Raw genomic sequence first — 20,842 nt, 5'->3', positions numbered from 1 at the left:
CATATCACAAAAGTCCCTATACGATGTGAGACTATCATGTTGAACATAAATCTTACATTAAATTTCATAAATATATATCATTGAGGTCTCATAATACTCAACCACTTTTTGCTACAAATTTTTTGAAAAATGAAAATAATGTTAAATGTACCTGACAATGGACAACAAACATGATGGGGATTATTGTTGACAAATACTATATAGGCCTTGTTTAGTTCGCGGAATTGAAAGGTTGGGAAGGGAAACTTTATCATTTTTTGTATTTGGCACGCCTAAGGAAAGGAATAACCTTCTTGTATATATGTTTGGTTTACGGAAAGGAAAGTAATTCTTTTGTCTTTCCCATGGGAAGGGAAATTGAATTTCCCAAACGCTTTCCATTCCAATGTTTACTATAAGAAAGTTATCAGGAAAGTTGTTAAAAAATTTGTAATTAATGAAATAAAATAATATTTTATGAGTTATAAATGCAAGGGAAGAAGACAGGAAAGTGAATCCTTTGGTGTTTGGAATGAACCACTTTTCTCCTCTTTTTTTTTTTTTTTAGGTGAAAAGAGGATCAAAGGGTTTCACTCCTGCCCCCATGGTGACTCGAACCCATGACTTCGTACATAGGTAGTGGGTGCTCTAACCACTGAGCTAACACCACTTCGTCAAGGAGCCACTTTTCTCCTTATTTTCCCTTTCTTCAGGAAAATATTTCCTTTCCTTTTGTATCCCAAATCCAAGAAAGGAATAAGTTTTCTTTCCTAATGCTTACTTTCGGCGAACCAAACATGACCGAAGAGAAAATAGGGGGAAAATGGATCCTCCCACCCCCTATGGGGCTATGGGATTCATTTTCCCTCATACTTTCTCTGCATTAATTGCATATTCTAAATATTATTGTAATGGTTATTATTACCAAATTATCCAAGAAACTTTTAAATCTTGAATTGTTTATGTTTTGATAATAAGAATATTATTAAAAAATTGATGTTACATATTTTCTTATTCATGCACAGACCGAACATCAGAAAGGAAAGTAAAATATATTTTCCGATTACTTTCCTTGTGTTTTCAAACATTAGTAGGGAAACTAGTAGAAAAATTTACTTTCCCATGCTCATGAGAAAGACCAAGGAACTAATTTCTTTTCCTGCATCAAACGAGGCCACTGGCTAGCTTGCAATCATGCAATGTCCTGTGGAAGAAGAATAAATCTCTACCTCCTCGAGCCCAATGATTGGTGTACTTTAGCGGGCCTTAAATGTCTCCATAAAAGCACCACCAAACCCATAACCACAAAGGCCCATTATCATCATCATAACCCGACCCGTACGGCACGACCCCCAATCAGCAGCCGTCACGTCAAGCGTGGGTCACGTGAATGACTTAACAGTGGCGTGGTTCTCACGCGAAAAAATTAATTCAAAAATTAAAAAAAGAAAAAAGCAAATAAATTCTTTGACTTTTGCATACTATTTTTTATAATATAAAAATTGAAAATTCGAAACCCATAAAAGAAGAGAATCCATTTCTCTTGTTGTTTTTTTTTTTTGTTTCTGTGTGTTTTTGTGGATTGTGCCCATCAAAATCGATTTGCTGTTTCGCACCAGTCACCCAAAAGTCGCCTCCTTTCATCTTCGGTTTCTTCTTCTCTTTATAACCCCCAAAGGGGAAAGGGAAAGAGACCCATCACAGGGAGAGAGAGAGAGTAGGAAAACCCTAAACCAAGAGGAGCAGCAGAAGTCATGTCGGGAGGTATTGCACGCGGTCGTCTCGCTGAGGAGCGCAAGTCATGGCGGAAGAACCATCCCCATGTGAGTCTTTCGACAACTCAATTTTGCAATTTTGTCAAAATCGGGTCTTTGGATTTTGTGATTTTGATTTTTGGGGTTTGTTTTTGTTTGTGTTGTGGTGTAGGGTTTTGTGGCGAAGCCGGAGACTTTACCTGATGGGACTGTGAATTTGATGGTGTGGCATTGCACAATTCCGGGCAAGACCGGTGTAAGCTCTCTCCCTCAAAAACTTTAGGGAATTTTGATTCTTTTTACTGTTTGTTTGTTTAGTTGGATTGGAGCTGATAGACAGAATTTTGTGTTGTTTTACCGAATTGTTTGGTTTGTTGTTGTGCTAAGTTTGTAATTAGTACCTTTTGCGAGGTGAAATGATGCTTGAATGCCTGATTTTTATTAACAGTATGTTACACTAAGGACTCACATTAATCTCACCTTGATGATTTAGATTGGATGTAGATAGCGTTATGAGCACTCCTTTTGTTATTGGATTTGTGGATTGTAATGGAAGCTTGAATGAGCTAGTTTTAGCTAACTTGACAAGTTCTAGAGGATCCTTGGTGTATGTGGATGTGATTTATGGAATGGAAGTTGAATTGTGATGAAATACTATTGATTCATTTCATAGACCTGAAGTTTTGCTATTGCTATTGCTTGCCATAACTCAGCTTCTGGATAATAAAATTCACTTCTGTTCTTTTGGATGGTAGAAATGGTGTTCTCACTCATTTTGAACTTTCGTATCAATAACTTTAGCATGAATGTATGAATTTATGTTAGCTAGAGAGATGGAATAGTGTTGTATCTTGTTGGTGTATATAGCTTCTGACATTTTGTACCATAATGCAGAAGTTGATTTTAATGGAAGACTCGGGCAGGAATGGCCTTCCTTTGGGGTTTTTTCCCTGATATCTATAGTGTCTTTATCTTTATGTTTTATTTTGTATTCTACTTTCTTATTCCTTTTGTGTGGAGATCATTGTTTCCATGTTGATGCAATAAGGTCTGTATTGATCTTTATATGGTGTATTTAAAAATCAAGGATTTCCACTTCAGGGAATCTGCTGCAAGGGAACATTATATATTGTTTATCAACGGCTTTGTGCCTTGTGCCTTTACTATTCTATTTTTCTTCTTCAACATGGAACAGTGGTGAAGCACTGCAAAATCTTTTATTTTAAACATAATCTTTTGGCTTTGACATTCCTGAATAATATCGTGTTGCAGACTGACTGGGAGGGTGGGTACTTCCCACTCACACTTCACTTCAGTGAAGACTACCCTAGCAAGCCTCCAAAGTGCAAATTCCCAGCAAATTTCTTCCACCCGAATGTATATCCATCTGGAACTGTCTGTCTATCAATCCTTAATGAGGACAGTGTGAGTACCTTCTGCTTCTTATAGTTTCTTAACAAATAGAGGCAACTCTTTTGGCATGGAGAACTTAGTTAGCACACTGTACTTAGCATGCTTTGTTTTGTAGGGTTGGAGACCAGCAATTACTGTGAAGCAAATTCTTGTGGGCATTCAGGATCTACTGGATCAGCCAAATCCCTCTGATCCTGCACAGACAGAAGGCTATCACCTCTTCATTCAGGTATATTGCTCCTTCACAACTCTGTATCTCGCCCTTTGTTTCTAAAATCAATGTGAAGCAACTGTAGTGGTACTATACATCATTTTTTTTTTCCTTGAGCCAAATTTGTAGTCTGCATTTACTTTCAAATTGTGAAGATTGTACTCCCACATAGTACGGGGTGATCATGCTTGTCCAGTTAGCAAGGGTTCAACCTCTTGCTTCAGGAAGCCTATCAGTGGCATTTAGCATCAGAACTTACAACTGTAAGCAACTGTAACTTTCGTGTGCCATTGTTGTGCTATCTGATAGTGGCTGGACATAGTACAATAGGATAAAGTGTGGAGAAGTGACCACCACCTCTTGCAAGTTAGACAGGAATCAATTTATCTGGAAAAATTAAAGAAAAGATAGGAGTTAATTTTCCTTTGCTTAAGGTTTTGTTCTTATATTCTACAATCACGACTTTATGCAGGATTCTACAGAGTACAAGAGAAGGGTTCGCCAGCAGGCCAAGCTATACCCACCTCTGGTCTAATGCAAAACTGGCCTTCTACTCCCGGAAACTGCTGGTGCTTTGGTAAATGTCGGTTGCCGCCTTTTGTTTGAAGTATGTTATGTCAAAGATCGTTGTTTGGAAGTGTTAGTTAGCATATCATGTATGGACTACATGATTAAGCTATTTTCCCTGTATCAGATTTGGATTAACTTGGGTTAATGTATGTCACTATGCGAGCGGTCCAGTAATACTCATTAAGAAACATAAACTTACATGTTGGGGCAATGCCAATTGTGTTAATTTATGAGTTTGCCAATTCCTTTGGTGCAAATATCTATTGTCTATCCGTGAGGTTGAATAATACTACAAGCACATAGTAAATCTCAAACTTTTAGATGCTGAATCATGTGGCAGCATTGTATATGTCCATTTTCCTTTTTTTTTTGAGTTTTTTAACTCTAGTATTGGACATATTTTCATCAGATCTGCCTCATAGGTCGGTATCTAGAATTTGAAAAGAACCCTGGATGCTTGTAGTATAGGACACAGACAGAGCTGGTGGTTTTTTATTTCTGTTTTCAGTGTTCAAAGTTGGGCAGTCCCAAGCTCCTCCATTCTCTCTCTTCCATTTGAGCCGACTTTGACGTAGTTGAGGATATGAATTTAGTGGTTCAATTATGATCTGAACTTGGTTATTCGTCAACCTTGACAGGAAAGCTATGAACATGATGTATGAAACATACGAGGGAAAATAGTGGAGAGAGCAAAAAATGGATGGAACAGCAAAATACATATTATTAACATATCAGACCCTTAAGAGACAGTTTTAAGATCCATAATATATTCGGATATATGATAAAAAGTAAGGGAAATGATGGAAAAGGTCACTTTAGAGAGTGAAATGATAATAAGGTCACCTAGTTTTCCACTTGATAAGAAGGTCCATTGTAAATTGTTATTAATATTAGTTTAGTCCTTATGAATAATGAGGTCATGTTAAAAAAGGTCAGTTTTTAATTTTTATCATTCCGATTCTGCCCCTAAGGTAATAAACCTTTATAACCTTCCATTTCAAAATCGGGGAGCTCAAATTTTCTCTCTCCTTTGATCAGAAAGCTTCTGATTCGATTTGATCGGAGATCTCTTTCCGAGATTCTTTCTTCGCCGCCCTCTCCGTCGGAAGCTTCCGATTTCTCTTTGTGCGTCTGCGACGATCTGAAAGTGGTTTTGGAGCTTCCTCAGCTCTTTTCTCTTTTTCTGGATCTCTGGCTTCGTCGGTGTTCGTCTTGATCACGTTATTGTGTTCTTCTTCTTCGTTGACTCAGTGCTTAGTTACAGTCTCTCTATTTCTTCCTCTCTCTGGTTTTCTCTGATTTGATCGGTAAGCCATCTCTCTGTGAATTTGTTCGTTTTGGATTTTGCAGTGTATTTTTGTTGTTTGTGTTAAATTGTTGAATTGTTCGTTTTGGATTACTGTTTTCTTCTCCTTCGTCGGACTCAGTGCTATGTTGAATTGTTGATGATGTTTTGTGCTATTGTTGTACTATATTTGTTCTATACTGTGATTTTTTTATCAGTGACATGGCCAGTTACATTTTTAATACTGCTGTTTTGTTCAGGAATTATCATTTATTATGCGAGTATGATGTTGTTCTTCTGTTCAGGCATTAACAGTTACTTTGGCAGTGACTTGTTTGTGTTGATTCTGCTGATTTCCTTAGTAGTGACATGGATAGTGATTTGTTTTATTCTTGTGCAGTTGTTATGGATACTAGCTATGTTGTCAAGTTTATTTATTCTGGTGAAGCAGCGACAGTTCCATTGTTGCATAATTGGTCGTTTGTTGACCTATGCAATTCCATACGCTCTCGTTTTCCGGATTTGATTCAAGGCAATTTCATGTTGAGGTACATTATTCCTCCGGATTCTACTTCATGTTTTCTAGAGAGTGAAGTTGATATGAGAATGATTTTTAGGAATTTGGTTCGTTACAATTCTGATTTTGTTGAAGTGTTTGTGACTGATTTGCCTTCTATTAGTGAAAGTGTGGTGAGTAACACAGTGTGTGAGGATTCTAGTACCATGCTTGAGGAGAATGATTATTTGGGGTGTTATAGGGCAGAGGCACCGAAGAGTTATATGACGAAAGGTTGGGAGAGTTATATTCATTCTGAAGGCCAAAAGTTTGAGGGTGGGGTTGTTGAGTTTAGGGATAAGCTGCGTAAGTATGCTATAGAAATTGGCTTTTCATATGAGTTTGTTAGAAATGACAAGGTTCGTGTTATTGCTCAGTGTTCTAAGAAACATTCTCAAGGCTGCAATTGGCTGGTGAAGGCTTATTTATGTAGGGCTAATGGTTTCTTTATGATTAAAAGGTTGGTTAATGTTCACTTGTCATGGTGTGATTCGTTTGCAGAAGAGTAAGATGATGGGATCCAAGGTTGTCAAGTCTATTGTGCTTGATAAGATTCGTGTCAATCCAAACAAAAATCCAATTGATATAGCTGATGAGATCAAGAGTGATTATGGTTTGGATGTTGCTTATCGTACAGTTTGGTATGGTACGGAGTTGGCAAAAACAGCCCTACATGGTGATGAAGCTGAGTCTTATGCTCAGCTACTTTGGTTCAGTGAGTCTGTTATGAAGTCAAACCCCGACTCTAGGATAGTGGTTGAGTTTCATCGAGAAACACACAGGTTTCAGCGTATGTTTGTGAGCTATGGTGCATGGATGAAGGGTTTTCAATCTTGTAGACCTATTCTTTTCATTGATGCTACATTCATCACCAACAAGTACAAGGGGCAGATTATTGCTGCATCGGCAAAGGATGCCAATCAAGGTTGAATCTCCTTCATTACTTGTAGTTTTTTATTTTTCTTGTTTTCTATTTGCTGCCATGTCTTGTTTTTTTTTTTTTTTTTGTAATGTAAGTGACATGGTTAGTTACATAGCTACTGACATGGTCACTTACATGTTCATTGACAGTTACATGTCCAATGACCTAAATGTTCTGTGATTTGAATGACATGTCTCTGGCCATGTCACTGTCAAGTAATTTGCAGTTATGTCAGCGACATGGTCAGTGACATTAACAGTTACATGGCAGTGACATTATTTTGTTTTTCTGTTCAGGCTTGTATCCAGTTGCTTATGCTATTGTGGATTCTGAAAATGAGAGTAATTGGAGATTTTTTCTTGAGGTTTTGGCTGAAGAGTTTGCAAAACACCCTATGAGGAGGGTGACATTCATTTCTGATCGTCATGTTGGGCTTGTTAGTGCTTTCCCTAGAGTGTTTCCTAATAATCCACATGGGTTTTGTTTTAGACACCTGATGTCTAACCTTTCTGACAAATTTCCAGCTGGATCTTACCTCAAGGATCGGATTCCTTACTTGTTTATGTGTTGTGCTTATTCTCGCACACCGGAGATGTATGAGTTCAACATAGAAATCTTGAGGAGTGAAGGCGGGGACATAGTTGCTCAATTTCTGGAGGATCTTCCCAAGGAGAACTGGTGTATGGCTTACTTTAATGGTGAAAGATTTGGTGAAATGACAAATAACTTGGCTGAGTCTTTCAATAATTGGGTGTTGCCTTTGAAGAGTCTTCCTATTCTTGATATTAATGATGGCATTAGAGTGAAGTCCATGGCTTCAATTGCTGCTCGGAAGCAGGATGCTCATGAATGGTTGTCTGAGTTGTGCCCAGTGATTGAAAAGAAGCTGAAGGACAATTTGGAAGTCGGAAGGCATTGGAGAGTGAGCAGGTCTGATACCTATGTGTATGAAGTTCACTGCCAGAAGTACAATAGCATGGTAAATTTGGAAACTCGGTTTTGTTCGTGTGGAGAATGGCAGCTGTATGGCTTCCCATGTTCCCATGCACTTGTAGTGATCCAACAACATGGTTCTTCCCCGTATTTGTATGTCAATGAGCTGTACAAGGTGGATAAATATCGAGAAACTTATTCTTTCCCAATTAATCCTCTTCCCTCTATTTCGAAGCAAGTGCATGATTTTGGTAGAGATGCGGTGATCTTGCAGCCGCCTTTGACTAGAAGACCACCGGGAAGGCCTAGAAAGAAGAGGTTCAGAAAAAGGAGCGAGAAAACCAGGGTGATCAAGTGTGGTAGGTGTGGAAAATGTGATGGTCACAACAGAAAGAGTTGTACAGCTCCGATATAGGTTCAATTCTGCCTACATGCCTTTAACAGTGACATGGCAAGTGACATAGCAAGTGACTCCAATACAGTTTGAATATTTGTTTTGATTTTTCATTTTTTTCAATAAATGATAAGAAGTGCTTTTAAGGTGCTTACTCATTGGAATTTTTTTTTTGACTATGAGACAGTTTTTCTGCTTTCTTCTTTTATAAATCCTTCAGTATTCTTTGTGTCTACAGGTTTTTAATAGTTACATGTACAGTGACATAACCATTTGTAAACTAATTGACTTGTCCATTGACATTAGTTTTTAGTTATCTTGTCGGTGACTTGTTCTATGACTTGTAGTTGGATTACTGCATATAGATTTGGTCATTGGCAGCGGAACGCTGCCGTTGCGGTGCAGCGGCACGCTGCAAATATTAATGAAAATTAAAAAATGAAGTAGCTACAACAACTTTGGTTTATTAATTGGCAGCGGAACCTGCCGTTGCGGTGCAGCGGCACGCTGCAAACTGAAATAGGAATATCATTTTGGCTGTGACTTCTCTAGTGACTTATAGTTTTAATGTTTTTTGTCCAGTTACATATTCAGCTACATGCTTAGTTACATGTTCAGTTACATGGTCAGTTACATATATGGTAAGTTACATGGTCAGTTACATGGTCAGCTACATTATCAGTGACTTGGTCAGTTACTTGAGTTTTACAGTAACTTGCCTAGTGACTTGGCCACTGACATTCAGTTTTCTTTTTACTTGGCCAGTGACTTAAGCAGTTACATAATGGGCAGTAGTGAATTTAACAATGACACTTTCAATTATATGCGTCCTTCATATTTACATAGTCAGTGACTTGCCCTATGAATTCAGAAGATGCATTAAACTTGAATAAAAAGATCCATACAAGTATATTTGCTGAACTAAACAAACAAATTTCTGAAATTCTGAACTAAACAAACAAATTTCTAAAATTCTTAATTTGCTGAGTTCCAGCTCTGCTTATGTTCTGCAAATTTTTTGAATATTTGAGCTTTGAACTTCATCATCTGAGCTTTGGTGACTTTGTTTGGCAGCTTCTCCTCTTTTGTCATTCTGTCCATGTAATACATTACAAAAGGTCCGCAATCTAATCTGTTGACAATTAAAAATTTCAAGTTAATGATTTTGACCAAACTTAGTAACAGTAAAGTTATCATTTTAAATTTTTGAATATAGACTTACGATCCTTGGTCTTGTTGGGGGCAGATTCTGGCATGGTTCAAAGGGATCCTTCCACCATCATAATTTTCCTTTATCCAGCTTATTGTTCTTATTTCGTCATCGCTCAAAATACTTTCAACCATCTTTAATTTTGTGTGAGTGCTTTGACTCTTGTCAAATTTCATTCGGCAGCCTTGCTGCAGCATATCATCTGCTTGATCTTTCACTGCTCTCATCCACAGCTCGACCATTTCAACCTGTAGTTTTTAACAGATTAGTGAGTGATAGTTACATGGTCAGTAAGAAGTTTCTTACCAATTTTTTTATACTTTTAAAGCACTCCCCTGTTCCTGCTCTTCTTGGTTTCATTGAATCAAAATGCAGCCATTGTGGTATGTCCTTGTCAAAGACCAAGAGCGTGTGGTGAAATTCTTCATTATGGGTAATTGGGAAGAAAAGCATGCTGCATTTTCCCATGTTTTGGAACAGCGGCTCACACAAGTATTGATGGAGGTTTCTCACAGTTAAATGTATTGTCGAATACTATTTAAAAAAAGAAAGAAAGAAATACATAGAACGAGTTATAAATAAACAAAGAATGAGAGATAAGGATTCAATGTTTATGAGAAAGTGCTCGTCATACTTACCCAACACATGCTATGCATAAAAGCAGATCTTCCCAAACTTTGTGAACTTTCGTTTTGCAGTTCATCCTTCAACATTTCCCCATAGCAATCAATCCAGTTGTTTGCTATTGATTGATCGCTTATGAACATTTTGACATCTGCCCTTGTGATTTCGCTTCCAGGCTCTTTTCCCTCCCAGAATAATACGCTGCATAACATAGAACGTTGTTAGTCCTGTGACTTAGCCAGTTACTTTTCACTTGCCAATGATCTGGACAGTGACTTGGCCAGCTACATGGCAATTGCCATGATCTGGACAGTGAGTTGATCAGTGACTTAGCCAGCTACATGGCAATTGCCATGATCTGGACAGTGACTAGGCCAGCTACATGGCAATTGCCATGATCTGGACAGTGACTTGGCCAGCTACATGGCAATTGCCATGATTTGGACAGTGACTTGACCAGTGACTAGGCCAGCTACATGGCAATTGCCATGATCTGGACAGTGACTTGTCCAGTGACTCAGACAGCTACATGGCAAGTTAAGTCACTATCTTGTGAGCTGTAACATGAAACATTACCTTTGTTCTGCCTTGTTCCAGTACTTCTCTAGTTTGCTTTTAGTTGGGCTGTCAAGTAGGTTGTACAGTTGTCGTTTTTGCCAATCTATCACTTCAATTTCGTTTTTTTCTGTTTGTTCCTCGTCATCCACATTAATCGTCAAATCATGTATCACTTCCTCCTGTGGCTTCTGTTTAGCTGTCTGTCCTTTTTTCTTTTCCTGTGCTGTGATTCTGGTCATTTTCGCCCTCTGCCTTTGCTCTTTCACCTCGTCCCACCAGAAAATATGATGTGTTTTTTGTACTCTCTCCTTTCTCTTCGTCCTAACCATATAACAATAGAGGCCAATAGATTCTGAGTCCTGCCCTGATATCTCCTCTAAAATTGGCTTGATGAACTCAGCTCTTGTCATCTGTTCTGTAGGAGAAGTGTAATTGACTGGTTCGACGTCAAAAACAGGCTGAACCTCTGGTGATATAATGATCTGATACTTGTTTGGCTCTGCTTGCATATCTTCCAAACTGACTTTTCTTGGAGGTGGAGTTTGAAACACGCCCGGAGGTGGAAACACAAACAATGCATTAACCCAAGCAGTATTCGGTGTGCAAGCATCTTCCGTCATTCTCAATTTAACCTCAGGAGAGGTTGGTGAATGAATCTGTGCAGCTGCTTGGGCAAGGCATTGAAGTGGTGACTGATGTCCTTGGTCGGTTGAGTGAGGTGCTGCAGATGCCATCTCAGATGCACTTGCTGTGGAGCAGGCAGGTTGTGATTGAGTTCCCTGACTACCACCTTGAGATTTTGTGTTTTTGGAGTGCTTGCTGTCAGTTGGCTTGTCCTGAGGGGCCTTTGGTTTTGGCGGAGGGAAACTAGGTGGTGGGGGAGGAGGAGTTGAGTCGTTGTCATCACCTGGACGTGCTATTGGCGACTCAAACTTCTCAGTTAGTGCCATCACTATGCCCTCCAAGTGCTTCACTCTGTTAATTAGTGAGGCTTTCTCAATTTTCAGCACCTCATTTTCCAATAACACATCCTCATTCTCTTCTTTTATTCTGCCAATTTCCTTTTCTTTCTCCTCAACTTCTTTTTTCAAAGCACTTAGCTCTTCTTCCTTTCCCTCCAGCTTTCTCTATAATTCGTTCTTCTCTTCATTGGTCTTCCCTATCTCTGTCTCCATCTTCTCATCCTTAATGTTTCCACTGGTTCTATTTTCAACAATATCTTCTTGCCCATCATTCTTTTTTTCTTTACTTTCTGTGTCTGTATTAGACTCAGAATCTTCTTCCTCTGCATCTTCTTTAACTTTATCAAAGATTTTCTGAAACAAAATTACAAAAGTTGTCAGTGACATAAGCAGTGACAGAAATAAAACAACAACACAATCATAGACATGCAAAGATACATGCACTGTGACATGAAAATATAACAATAACATGAGCAGTGACATAGTCAATGACTTGGTCAGTGACCTGACCAAGACTAGGTCACTGAGCAAGTGACAAGACCCAGTGACAAGACCATTGACCTAGTTTATCTACATCAAATTAACATACCTTCAACTTTCCCATGGTGTTGAAATCCCCTTTTTTTTCTATCAGGGTCTTTAATTGCCACTTTCTTATTCCGTGTTTTTCGGTTTCTCTTCCAGAGATTGGCGGCACTACTCCCGTCTTGTGGCAAAACCAATACTGTTTGGAAAATAAAAAATAAAAATAGAAAACTAGTTAGTTATTTTTCAAACAGCTGCTTACCCATATGAATATCACAAACATAACCAATGACATATGCAAATACAACAGTGACATTGTCAGTGATAAAAACTTGACAGTAACATTAACAGTGACCTAGCCAGTTACCTGTCCAGTGACCTTAACAGTGACATGACACTGATCTAGTTTTTGTAGTTACAACAGCATACGACAGCAAAATCATGCATAAACAAATTTTTAACAAGTTACGGGAATTTACCATCACCAATATCACGCAACCTGCCATGTTTTGGGATTCTTTTGCCTTTCGTTTAATTGATTTTTTAAGGAAGTCGCCAACTTCCTTTGCCCAGCTATATTTTCCCAGACTTTCCACCTCTTCACATACTCTTATATAGTCCCAAGATATTGTTCCTCCAGAGTTTGGGAACATGAGTTTGATGAAAAGGTTCAAGAGTACTAATACGGCAACATTTCTGTCCCGTTTCGTTTTTTCATCCCCTGTTTCTGGAGTTTCTGCCAATGCCTTCTTCAAAGCTTCCTCTGCAGCCGCCTTGTTGATCCTCTGCTTTTTGTCAAAGTATTTAGTCACGAACTCAGATTTGTATGCCCCGTCTTTGGTCTTTGGTACTGATAACCCGGATGCCGGCACTCCTAAAATCATAGATATATCACTTGTTGACATTCTGAATTTCCTGTTCCCAAACACAAAAAGGTCTGTGTCACTGTTGTATGCTTGTAGCAGAAGTGTGATTAAATCATCTGATTTCTTTGCATCCTTTTCTTTAATTGAACCTCCATGGAATGCATCTATCAGCGTTGCAAAGGGTGTTTTCTGCAGCAGCTCTAAAGTACCTTCAGTCAGGTTATTTTTGTTTTCTGCAATTGTTTTCAGAAAAGCAAGCATTGTGCAGCGATACTGCACATAACCCTCTTTTACATATCTTTTCCTTTTCCCTGGGACTTTTTCCTCTTCATCATCCTTTGTATCTTATTCCTCGTCAGTTTCTTCCTTCTTCTTTGTACTCTCTTTTTTGGTCTTCCTTTTATCCATTTTCTTCTTCTTCTTTGCACGAACTTCTTCTTCATCTTCATTTTCTTCCCTTTTTTTTCTTTTCTCCTTTTTAATCTTATTCTTCTTCTTACTGCGGACTTGTTCTTCATTAGATTGTTCTTCATCTTCAGTTCCTTCCGGTTTTCTTCTTTTCTGCTTTCCAGTTTTCTTCTTTTTATCCTTCTTCGTCTTGTTACGCCGGACTTGTTCTTCATCAGATTCTTCTTCATCTCCAGTTGTTCCTTCCTCATCTTCACTTGATTCTTCTTCATCTTCAGTTTTCTGCTTTCGCTTTTTTCTCTCTTTCAGTTTCTTCCATTTTATCACTTTCAACTTTTCTGCAATTGTTTCTTCTGGACTTTGTCCTTCAGATTGTTCTTCTCCAGATTCCTTACTTTGTTTTCTTTTTAGTTGGTCCATTCCTCGAACTTTTTTAAAAAAAATCCTGTAAACAGTTAAGAAAATTAGAATTCAATAGTTATTTTTGACAGTTACTTAACCAGTGACATATTTATGCACATGTTTATGATAGTGACATGACCAGTTACATGACCAGTTACATGACCATAGCCAGTGACCAGTGCAGCGACATGGGCAGTGACAAAGACATTGAACAATGACAAAATGCTGAAATTTTCTCGCATCATCCCACATGTAATTCAAACAAAACTAACATGGAAATTCATTTTGTCATCAAATTCCACATGTAATTCAAACAGAAATCATCATTTTCTCTCATTAGATTCCGCATGTAATTTAAACAAGTCTCACCATTTTCTCATCAGATTCCACATGTAATTCAAACAAATGTCGCATGCAAATTCATTTTCTGATGAGACTCCACATGTAATTGAAATATGTCTTTTCTAATTCAAACAAAACGCAAGCTATTCAAATCGAAATTATATGAAAGAAGGAGGAGGAAGTTACCGGTAAATTTTCGGTAAATTTGTAGAACCCTAGAATTTGGGGCTTAGTCGGTGAATCACTCTTGCTTACCCACCGTTCACGGTGGAGGAAAGCAGTCGTTGTCCGCTGTTTTAGCCGGAGAGAAAATCTTTGAGCAGTTTCTCTGAGTTTAGGGCAAAAATCGTATAAAGTTTCTCTGAGTTTTGAAATTGTGAAAATGAACCAAGAGAAATAGTCGCGCTCGGGTTAGATAACTGCCACTGGCAGTTTACTTGTAGTTGAATGGTTAGATAGGTAATTTCAAACATAGAAAGTGACATAAGCAGTGACTTTAATTTTTACAGGTACTTGTACTTGTTCTATTTATTGGCTCATGACATTAGTTTTTAAAGTTACTTGGCCAGTGACTTGGCCAGTTACTTTATAGGGTACATAAGGACATGAATTTTTTTTACAGTTACTTGCTTTATGTATTGGTTCATGACATTAGCTTTTACAGATTTTTAATTGAAACTTAAACTTTGTTTGTTGTTGTGCAGCGGAACGCTGCAGTTGCGGTGCAGCGGCACGCTGCATTTAAAAATAAAAAGATCAGTTTGGTAATGTCTTGTCTTTTGCTAGTGAGTGACTTTGTCAGTTACTTTGCCAGTGACTTGGCCAGTTACTTTATAGGCTACATAAGGACATGAATTTTTTTACAGTTACTTGCTTTATGTATTGGCTCATGACATTACCTTTTACAATTATTTTTGCCAAATCATGGCTGATTACTTGTTCAGTGTCTTGCTATAAGATCTGTAGACTTATTGATCGACTCGTTTAGTGTCTAGGCTAGTTACTTGGGTAGTTACGTTGTCAGTGACTTTGCCAGTTACTTGAGACGTACAGTGACTTGACCAGTGACTTGGTCTATGACATACAGGTTGCCATTTCCAGTGACATTCAGTGTCTCTGTAACTTAGCCAGTTACTTACTTTAAAAGGTACCTAAGTACATGAATTCGTATCAGAAGATCATATCAAACAAACTTTTATATACTGAAGCAATATCTGCAAGAAAATATTAAAAAATTGAAATTCCGATTGAACAAATGAATGGATATATATGATGAATCAATTCAAAAAAACTATATAACCTATCCTATTCCCTAAACAAATTTCTACGATTCTTCATGTGTTGAGTTCCAGCTGTGCCTACTTTCTGCAAATGACTTTACAACATGAGCTCTAAACTTCAAAATATCATCCTTTGTGAGCTTCTTTGGAACTCTCCCTTTTTTCGAAATTTTCTCCATTGTGTACATTACAAAAAGTCCGCAATCCAATCTGTTCATCATATAAAAATTGAAGTAAATGAATTTGAACTTTATAATGATTATATTGACATTTTTAAAGAGCTGTGTACTTACGAATCTTCTCATTGCTGAGGGTTGTCTTTGAGTTCTGTCACTGCCATTTTTGTTTTATAGTTATTCTTGATCCACTTTATGCTTTCTCTCTCGGTTTCAGTCAATGGAACTTCCATCATTTTCAGTTCTTCTTCTGAACTGTTCTTTTCATCAAATTTCATTCTGCATCCCTGTTCCAGCATGTCATCGGCTTGTTCTTTTACTGCTGTCATCCAAAGTTCTACCATGTCAACCTGCATTTCCAACATCGCAACATAATCAATAATATGCTTTCTGCTTAAATTAAATATATGAAATTAGTATGACGAAAGTGTTCCATACCATTTTTTGTACATTTTTAAAGGATTTTCTAGTTGATGATGTTTTCGGTCTTTTTGAATCACAGTGGTACCAGTTCTTTAATTCCTTGTCAAAAATGAGCAGTGTATGATGAAATCCTGATTCATGTGAGATTGGGAACAATATATAGTTGGATCTTGCCAGATTCTGGAACAGTGGTTCGCATAGGTACAGATGTACATAATACACCGTCAAATTTTCTGCAGAATTCTGTTTGTAAGAAAAAAAGAAGACAAGTTATTATCAATTAAGAATCATTTGCTTTGATTGTAGATTGATAATCGTTCCACTACTTACCCAGCACAAGGGATTCATAAAAGTTGGGACATCCAAGCCTTGTGATTCTTTCTCCAACAGCTGATCAGTCAAGAGAATTCCATAACATTCGATGCAATTGCTTGCTATCGGTTCGTCCATGATCATGTCTTTTAAATCCTGTCTTGAAAATTGTGCTCCATACTGTCTTCCATCCCAGAAGTATACTCTGCAAAGAATGAATAGTGTAAGTAACATAGATAGTGATGTCGTTTATTTAACAATCACATGGCCAATGACTTGGCCTGGCCAGTTACTTCCACAGTTACATGGACAGTGACTTGGCCAGCGACTTTACTTGGCCAGTTACTTTGTCAGTTACATGGACAGTGACTTGGCCAGTGACAATAAGTTTAAAATAGAACTTTCGTCTTGGCCAGTTACTTTGATAGTTACATAAACAGTTACTTGGCCAGTGACAATAAGTTTAAAATAGAATTTTGACTTAATTAAAGTATTACCCTGATGGTGCATTTTGCCAGTATTTCTGGACTCTCCTCTTGGTGTCCTGGTCCATAAAATTGTATACTTTGCTCTCCTCCCAGTCTACGACCTCAGGAGGTAGCTGCTTCTCTTCTTGCTCTTTATTGATTTGTGCATTTTCTGTAGCGTCCATCTGTCTTATTGCTTCCCGAACATCCTCTGGTACATCGTCCAACTTCTGTTGTGCTACCATCTGTTCTAGCCTTTTACGTTCAGCATCTGGCAGTGAGGCCTTCATCTCCTTTTCTTTTTCTTCTTTTTCTTTCTTTTCAGCCTCTTTCAATCTCTCTTCAATCTCCTTTGCTTTCTTCTTTCGTTTTGCTTTCACATCCCCCCACCAGTAAATGTTGTCCTTTTTCTGTATTCTTCTCCTATTCTTTAATCTCACAACGTAAGAGTAGAGACCCATTGATGATACAGTTTCACCAGAATGTTGCTCTGTAAGGCGCATTGTTAACTCTCCTTTTTTGTTCTCCTCTGGTGTCTTCTGCTCTTTCTCTGGGCTCAACGTACAAAGAGGAAGGCCACGCGCAGCTACAGGACTTTTTACTATCTGAAACATGTCAGGTTGTTTTTCCATTTCTTCGACTGTGAGCATGCAGACTGTGGGGCTCTGGAACAGTGAGTCCTTTTGCGATGGAGTTGTCGATTGAGTTTCTTCTTGCACTGTGCAGTGAGGTGGAGATTGAGCTGCTGCTGCTGCTGCACATTCTTCGACTGTGCAGATGCCATGGGACTGAGCTTCCTCAACAGTCGATTGATCTTTATTTTCTGCGTTTTCAGCAGCCTTAGATGCAGCTCCATTTGATTCATTTTTTTCTTCTGCAGAGGTAGGTGGTGGGGAGCTGTGCTGCTGAGGTGCTGTTGAGGTGTGAGTCTTTTGGCTCAACATTTGCTCCAATTCCTTCAATTTTATCTCTAACTCCTTCACCGATGATGCAAGGCAGAAATTGTCGGTCACAAGTGTAGCATTTCGTTCCTCCAGATTCATCATGTCCTCCGTGATTTTCCTTAGTTCCTGTTCCTTTTCGTTCAGTTTTATCTTTAAATTATCTTTCTCCACAGTGATATATCTTATCTCCTCCTCCTTTTCTGAAGCTCTTTCTCCCACTTGTTTTTTTCTGAAGTTGTTTCCTGTTCAGCCACCTCAACTTGTAGGTTATCTTCTTTGTTTTCACAATTCTGATCATCAGTTCCTTTTTCCTCTCCTTCCGGAACTGTCTTTGCTTCATCTGATCTATTCTCCTCTTCCTCGGATTCTGATTCCTCTCTATCCTCCTTCAGGTTTTCAAAGATTTTCTGAAAGAAACATATTCAATATGTCAGTGACATGCTATGTGACATGAGCAATGACATGTTTACAACAGTTATGAAGGCCAGTGACATGAAGTGTGAATTGGCCATTGACATGCAGTGTGATAGTGACTTAATCGGTGACTTTTAACCAAGATAGTTACTTGGCCAGTGACAACTACTTTGACAGAGAAGAAAATACCTCTAGTTTTTTCAAGCTGTTAAAACTTGTCCAATTCTGTATCAGCTTCTGGATGTCCCATTTTCTCATCCCATGATCTTCGTTCTCCCTTCCAGATATTGGCTTGATTTTTCCAGTCTTTTGACAGAACCAGTACTGCTTGCACAAAAAACAAAAAAAAATTAGTCATAGTGACTTGACGAATGACATGCAGTTTGTCTTGATTAGTGACTTGACCAGTTACATCTCAGTCTGACAGTAACTTACCAGTATTATCAGAACGCAGCCCCCCGTATTACCATATGGGCTGCTTGACTCCTTTTTCTTTTTCAAAGTCTTTATAGACTTTTTTAAGAAGCTTTCAACTTCCCTTGCCCAGTCATAAGATCCGATCTTATCCAAATTTTCGCAGGCTTTGACGTAGTCCCATGAAATTGTTCCTCCTGCGTTTGGGAACAGAAACTTGATGGACAAGTCCAGCAAGATTAATCTTGCCACATTTTTGTCCTTCTTCTCAATCCCATCCTCTGTTGTTGGATTGTCTTTCAGCGCATCTTGCAGAGCTTTCTCCACGGCTTTCTTGTTAATTCTCGCTGTGTTTGAAAAAAACTGCTGGACAAAGTCGGACTGATATGCACCCTCAGAAGTCTTTGGGACCAAGTCACCTTTTTCTGGCATTCCTAGGATCTTTGAAATATCTCTTGTCGAGATCCTGAATTTCTTCTTTCCAAAGAAGAAGAGGTCAGTTTCATGGTCGTAGGCCTGCAGGAGGAGTGTAATGAAATCATCAGATTTCTTGGCTGACTTCTCCTCTATGTAGCCACCATGGAATGCATCGACAATATTTCCAAATGGTGACTGCCTGAGCAAATCTAATGTTCTTGCACTGAGATTCTTCTTGTTATCTTTAATTGTGTTCAAGAAACTTATTAATGTGCACCTGTACTGCACATGTCCTGGTTTCACATTTCTCTTCCTCTTTGGTGCTGCTTCAGTTTTTTGAAATAGCACCAAAGAGGAACCCTTGTTTGGTGATTGTTCTACTTTTTCTTCTTCTTCTATTTCTTCCTGTCTTTTTTTTTTTGATTTCAAGCTCTTCTTGAGAATCTGCTTCAGTGATGGTTCTTCTTCTTCTGTTTCTTCCTGTCTCCTTTTTTTTTATTTCTTCAAGCCCTTCTTCGAATTCTTCTTTCTGTGTATCGTTCGATCGTGTTCTTCATCTTCTGATTCCACCTCTTGGTAGTCTTCGTCATCATCGCTTGGTTCCCTTTCTTTTCTTTTTGTTCTTGCCATTTCTGATGTTTAAATTCTGTTGAAAAAATAAGAAGGTTAGCATTGAGTTTGCAGTTACATAATCAGTTACGTAGTCAGTTACTTGGCCAGATACATATATTGTAAGTTACATGATCAGTTACATGGTCAGTTACAGCTCATTTCAATGACAACGTCAGTTACATGATCAGTTACTTGGCCAGTTACATATGTTGTAAGTTACAACGTCAGTTACATGGCCAGTTACATGATAAGTTGCATGCATTGTAAGTTACATGGCCAGTTACATGGCCAGTTACATGATCAGTTACATGATCATTGACAGGAGTTTAACACACGTTGCCAATGAGTTGGCCTTTTCCAGTGACTTATCTGGCCTTTGACTTGTCTAGCGACCTGGCCAGTGACCTCACTGGCCAGTTTCATTATCTGAGCCTATAAAATATGTATTTGCACTAGCAGAATTTCCATTCAAGTAAAGCCTAAACAGCATGACACACAGTCATTATCTCCATATAAATTGTTATGTTACTGTCCATGTCTCTGTATTAAATCACACCAAAATGGAAACAGAGTCCCTCCAAAATCAAATGATACCCAGTCAGTAGCCTATGTCACTGGCTATGTTACAGCATCAAACTAAAATTTGAAGACAGTCATTGATCATCTCCACTCAAAAAAGCTTTAAATCTTCACTCAAACCAAAACTTTGAATCGAATTGTTTTGTTTCAGAATCAAATGCAGAAATAATTATATTATATTCGACTTATAATTCCAAAACTAAATACTATATCAATGACTCGAAATTAAGTAAGAGAAGTTTCTGAGAATCAAGGCTGAAAGATTACCCGGTCGAGGTAGACGATTCGAGTTCTGCAATTCTTCAAATCCCTAAAATTTGGGGCTTTTTCTGTGAAGTACTTTTCAGAGTCGGCGCTACTTCACCGTTGAGCAAAACAGTCGTCGGAGAAGGTATGTGTCTAAGAATGTGGCCGCCGGAGATTAATATTTCTCTATTTCGGAGTAGGTTTGAGCGGTTTTTTGAGGTTTGAATTTCCGAAGTAATGTGGAGAAGACGAAACAATAGTGCCGTTTTAGTCTACCTCTTACAAACCGCCAGAGAAAACTGACGGTGGCAGTTTTGTAATTAAATTGAAGTACAGTGGTAGAACGTGAACAGGTGACCTTAATTATCATCGGGACATTTGTGCTGTTTAAATTATAATAAGGCACTTCAAAATGACCTTTTTTATCATTATCCCTAAAAAGTATTCCGGTATATGATAAATATCATTGCGCCGATAAATTTGAATCGGGTTCGACCCGACTGGTCCACGTGATGCTGATATTCCGTTTTTTTTTTTTTTTTTTTTTTTTTGCCATATTATTATACATCACAGAAATTAATGACGTCAATAAATTCAGATTCGGATTCGGATTCGGTTCGGTTAAGCCCGACCGCTAATAAGTC

At 38.3% G+C, this 20,842-nt stretch overlaps 3 protein-coding genes across 4 annotated transcripts; 2 read left to right on the top strand and 1 right to left on the bottom strand.

Moving 5' to 3' along the window:
- The first annotated feature begins 1,494 nt into the window (after positions 1–1,494).
- LOC133720949 (SUMO-conjugating enzyme SCE1) lies at positions 1,495–4,169 on the top strand. Its single transcript, XM_062147442.1, has 5 exons — positions 1,495–1,802; positions 1,906–1,989; positions 3,006–3,158; positions 3,262–3,375; positions 3,830–4,169. The coding sequence occupies exons 1-5, from the start codon at positions 1,734–1,736 to the stop codon at positions 3,890–3,892; spliced, it is 483 nt and encodes a 160-aa protein (XP_062003426.1). The 5' UTR covers positions 1,495–1,733; the 3' UTR covers positions 3,893–4,169.
- Positions 4,170–5,066: 897 nt separating this feature from the next.
- On the top strand, positions 5,067–8,178 carry LOC133727394 (uncharacterized). 2 transcript variants are annotated; one of them, XM_062154984.1, is made up of 4 exons: positions 5,067–5,234; positions 5,613–5,760; positions 6,270–6,693; positions 6,999–8,178. In XM_062154984.1, the coding sequence occupies exons 2-4, from the start codon at positions 5,704–5,706 to the stop codon at positions 8,036–8,038; spliced, it is 1,521 nt and encodes a 506-aa protein (XP_062010968.1). In that variant the 5' UTR covers positions 5,067–5,234; positions 5,613–5,703; the 3' UTR covers positions 8,039–8,178. The 2 variants fall into 2 exon arrangements, with proteins under 2 accessions (XP_062010968.1, XP_062010967.1); XM_062154983.1 differs by having other exon boundaries at positions 6,987–8,177.
- A 685-nt stretch (positions 8,179–8,863) lies between these two features.
- Positions 8,864–11,359, bottom strand: LOC133713574 (uncharacterized). The gene is made up of 6 exons (XM_062139629.1): positions 10,428–11,359; positions 9,866–10,052; positions 9,534–9,761; positions 9,240–9,475; positions 9,057–9,149; positions 8,864–8,876 (listed from the first exon to the last, which is right to left on the bottom strand). The coding sequence occupies exons 1-6, from the start codon at positions 11,357–11,359 to the stop codon at positions 8,864–8,866; spliced, it is 1,689 nt and encodes a 562-aa protein (XP_061995613.1).
- Between the last annotated feature and the right edge of the window lie 9,483 nt (positions 11,360–20,842).

Source organism: Rosa rugosa, chromosome 1 (assembly GCF_958449725.1).
Source record: "Rosa rugosa chromosome 1, drRosRugo1.1, whole genome shotgun sequence".
NCBI lineage: Eukaryota > Viridiplantae > Streptophyta > Magnoliopsida > Rosales > Rosaceae > Rosa > Rosa rugosa.
This window is presented reverse-complemented; position numbering and strand designations above follow the sequence as displayed.

Coding starts and splice junctions, on each gene's coding strand:
- LOC133720949 (XM_062147442.1), top strand. CDS start 1,734: ATGTCGGGAGGTATTGCACGCGGTCGTCTCGCTGAGGAGCGCAAGTCA. Junction 3,159..3,261: donor CAATCCTTAATGAGGACAGT/GTGAGTACCTTC, acceptor TTTGTTTTGTAG/GGTTGGAGACCAGCAATTAC. Junction 3,376..3,829: donor GCTATCACCTCTTCATTCAG/GTATATTGCTCC, acceptor GACTTTATGCAG/GATTCTACAGAGTACAAGAG.
- LOC133727394 (XM_062154983.1), top strand. CDS start 5,704: ATGCAATTCCATACGCTCTCGTTTTCCGGATTTGATTCAAGGCAATTT. Junction 5,761..6,269: donor CAAGGCAATTTCATGTTGAG/GTACATTATTCC, acceptor ATTCGTTTGCAG/AAGAGTAAGATGATGGGATC. Junction 6,694..6,986: donor GGCAAAGGATGCCAATCAAG/GTTGAATCTCCT, acceptor TTTTCTGTTCAG/GCTTGTATCCAGTTGCTTAT.
- LOC133713574 (XM_062139629.1), bottom strand. CDS start 11,359: ATGGCACTAACTGAGAAGTTTGAGTCGCCAATAGCACGTCCAGGTGAT. Junction 9,762..9,865: donor TTATGCATAGCATGTGTTGG/GTAAGTATGACG, acceptor TTTTTTAAATAG/TATTCGACAATACATTTAAC. Junction 9,150..9,239: donor CCCCAACAAGACCAAGGATC/GTAAGTCTATAT, acceptor AATTGTCAACAG/ATTAGATTGCGGACCTTTTG.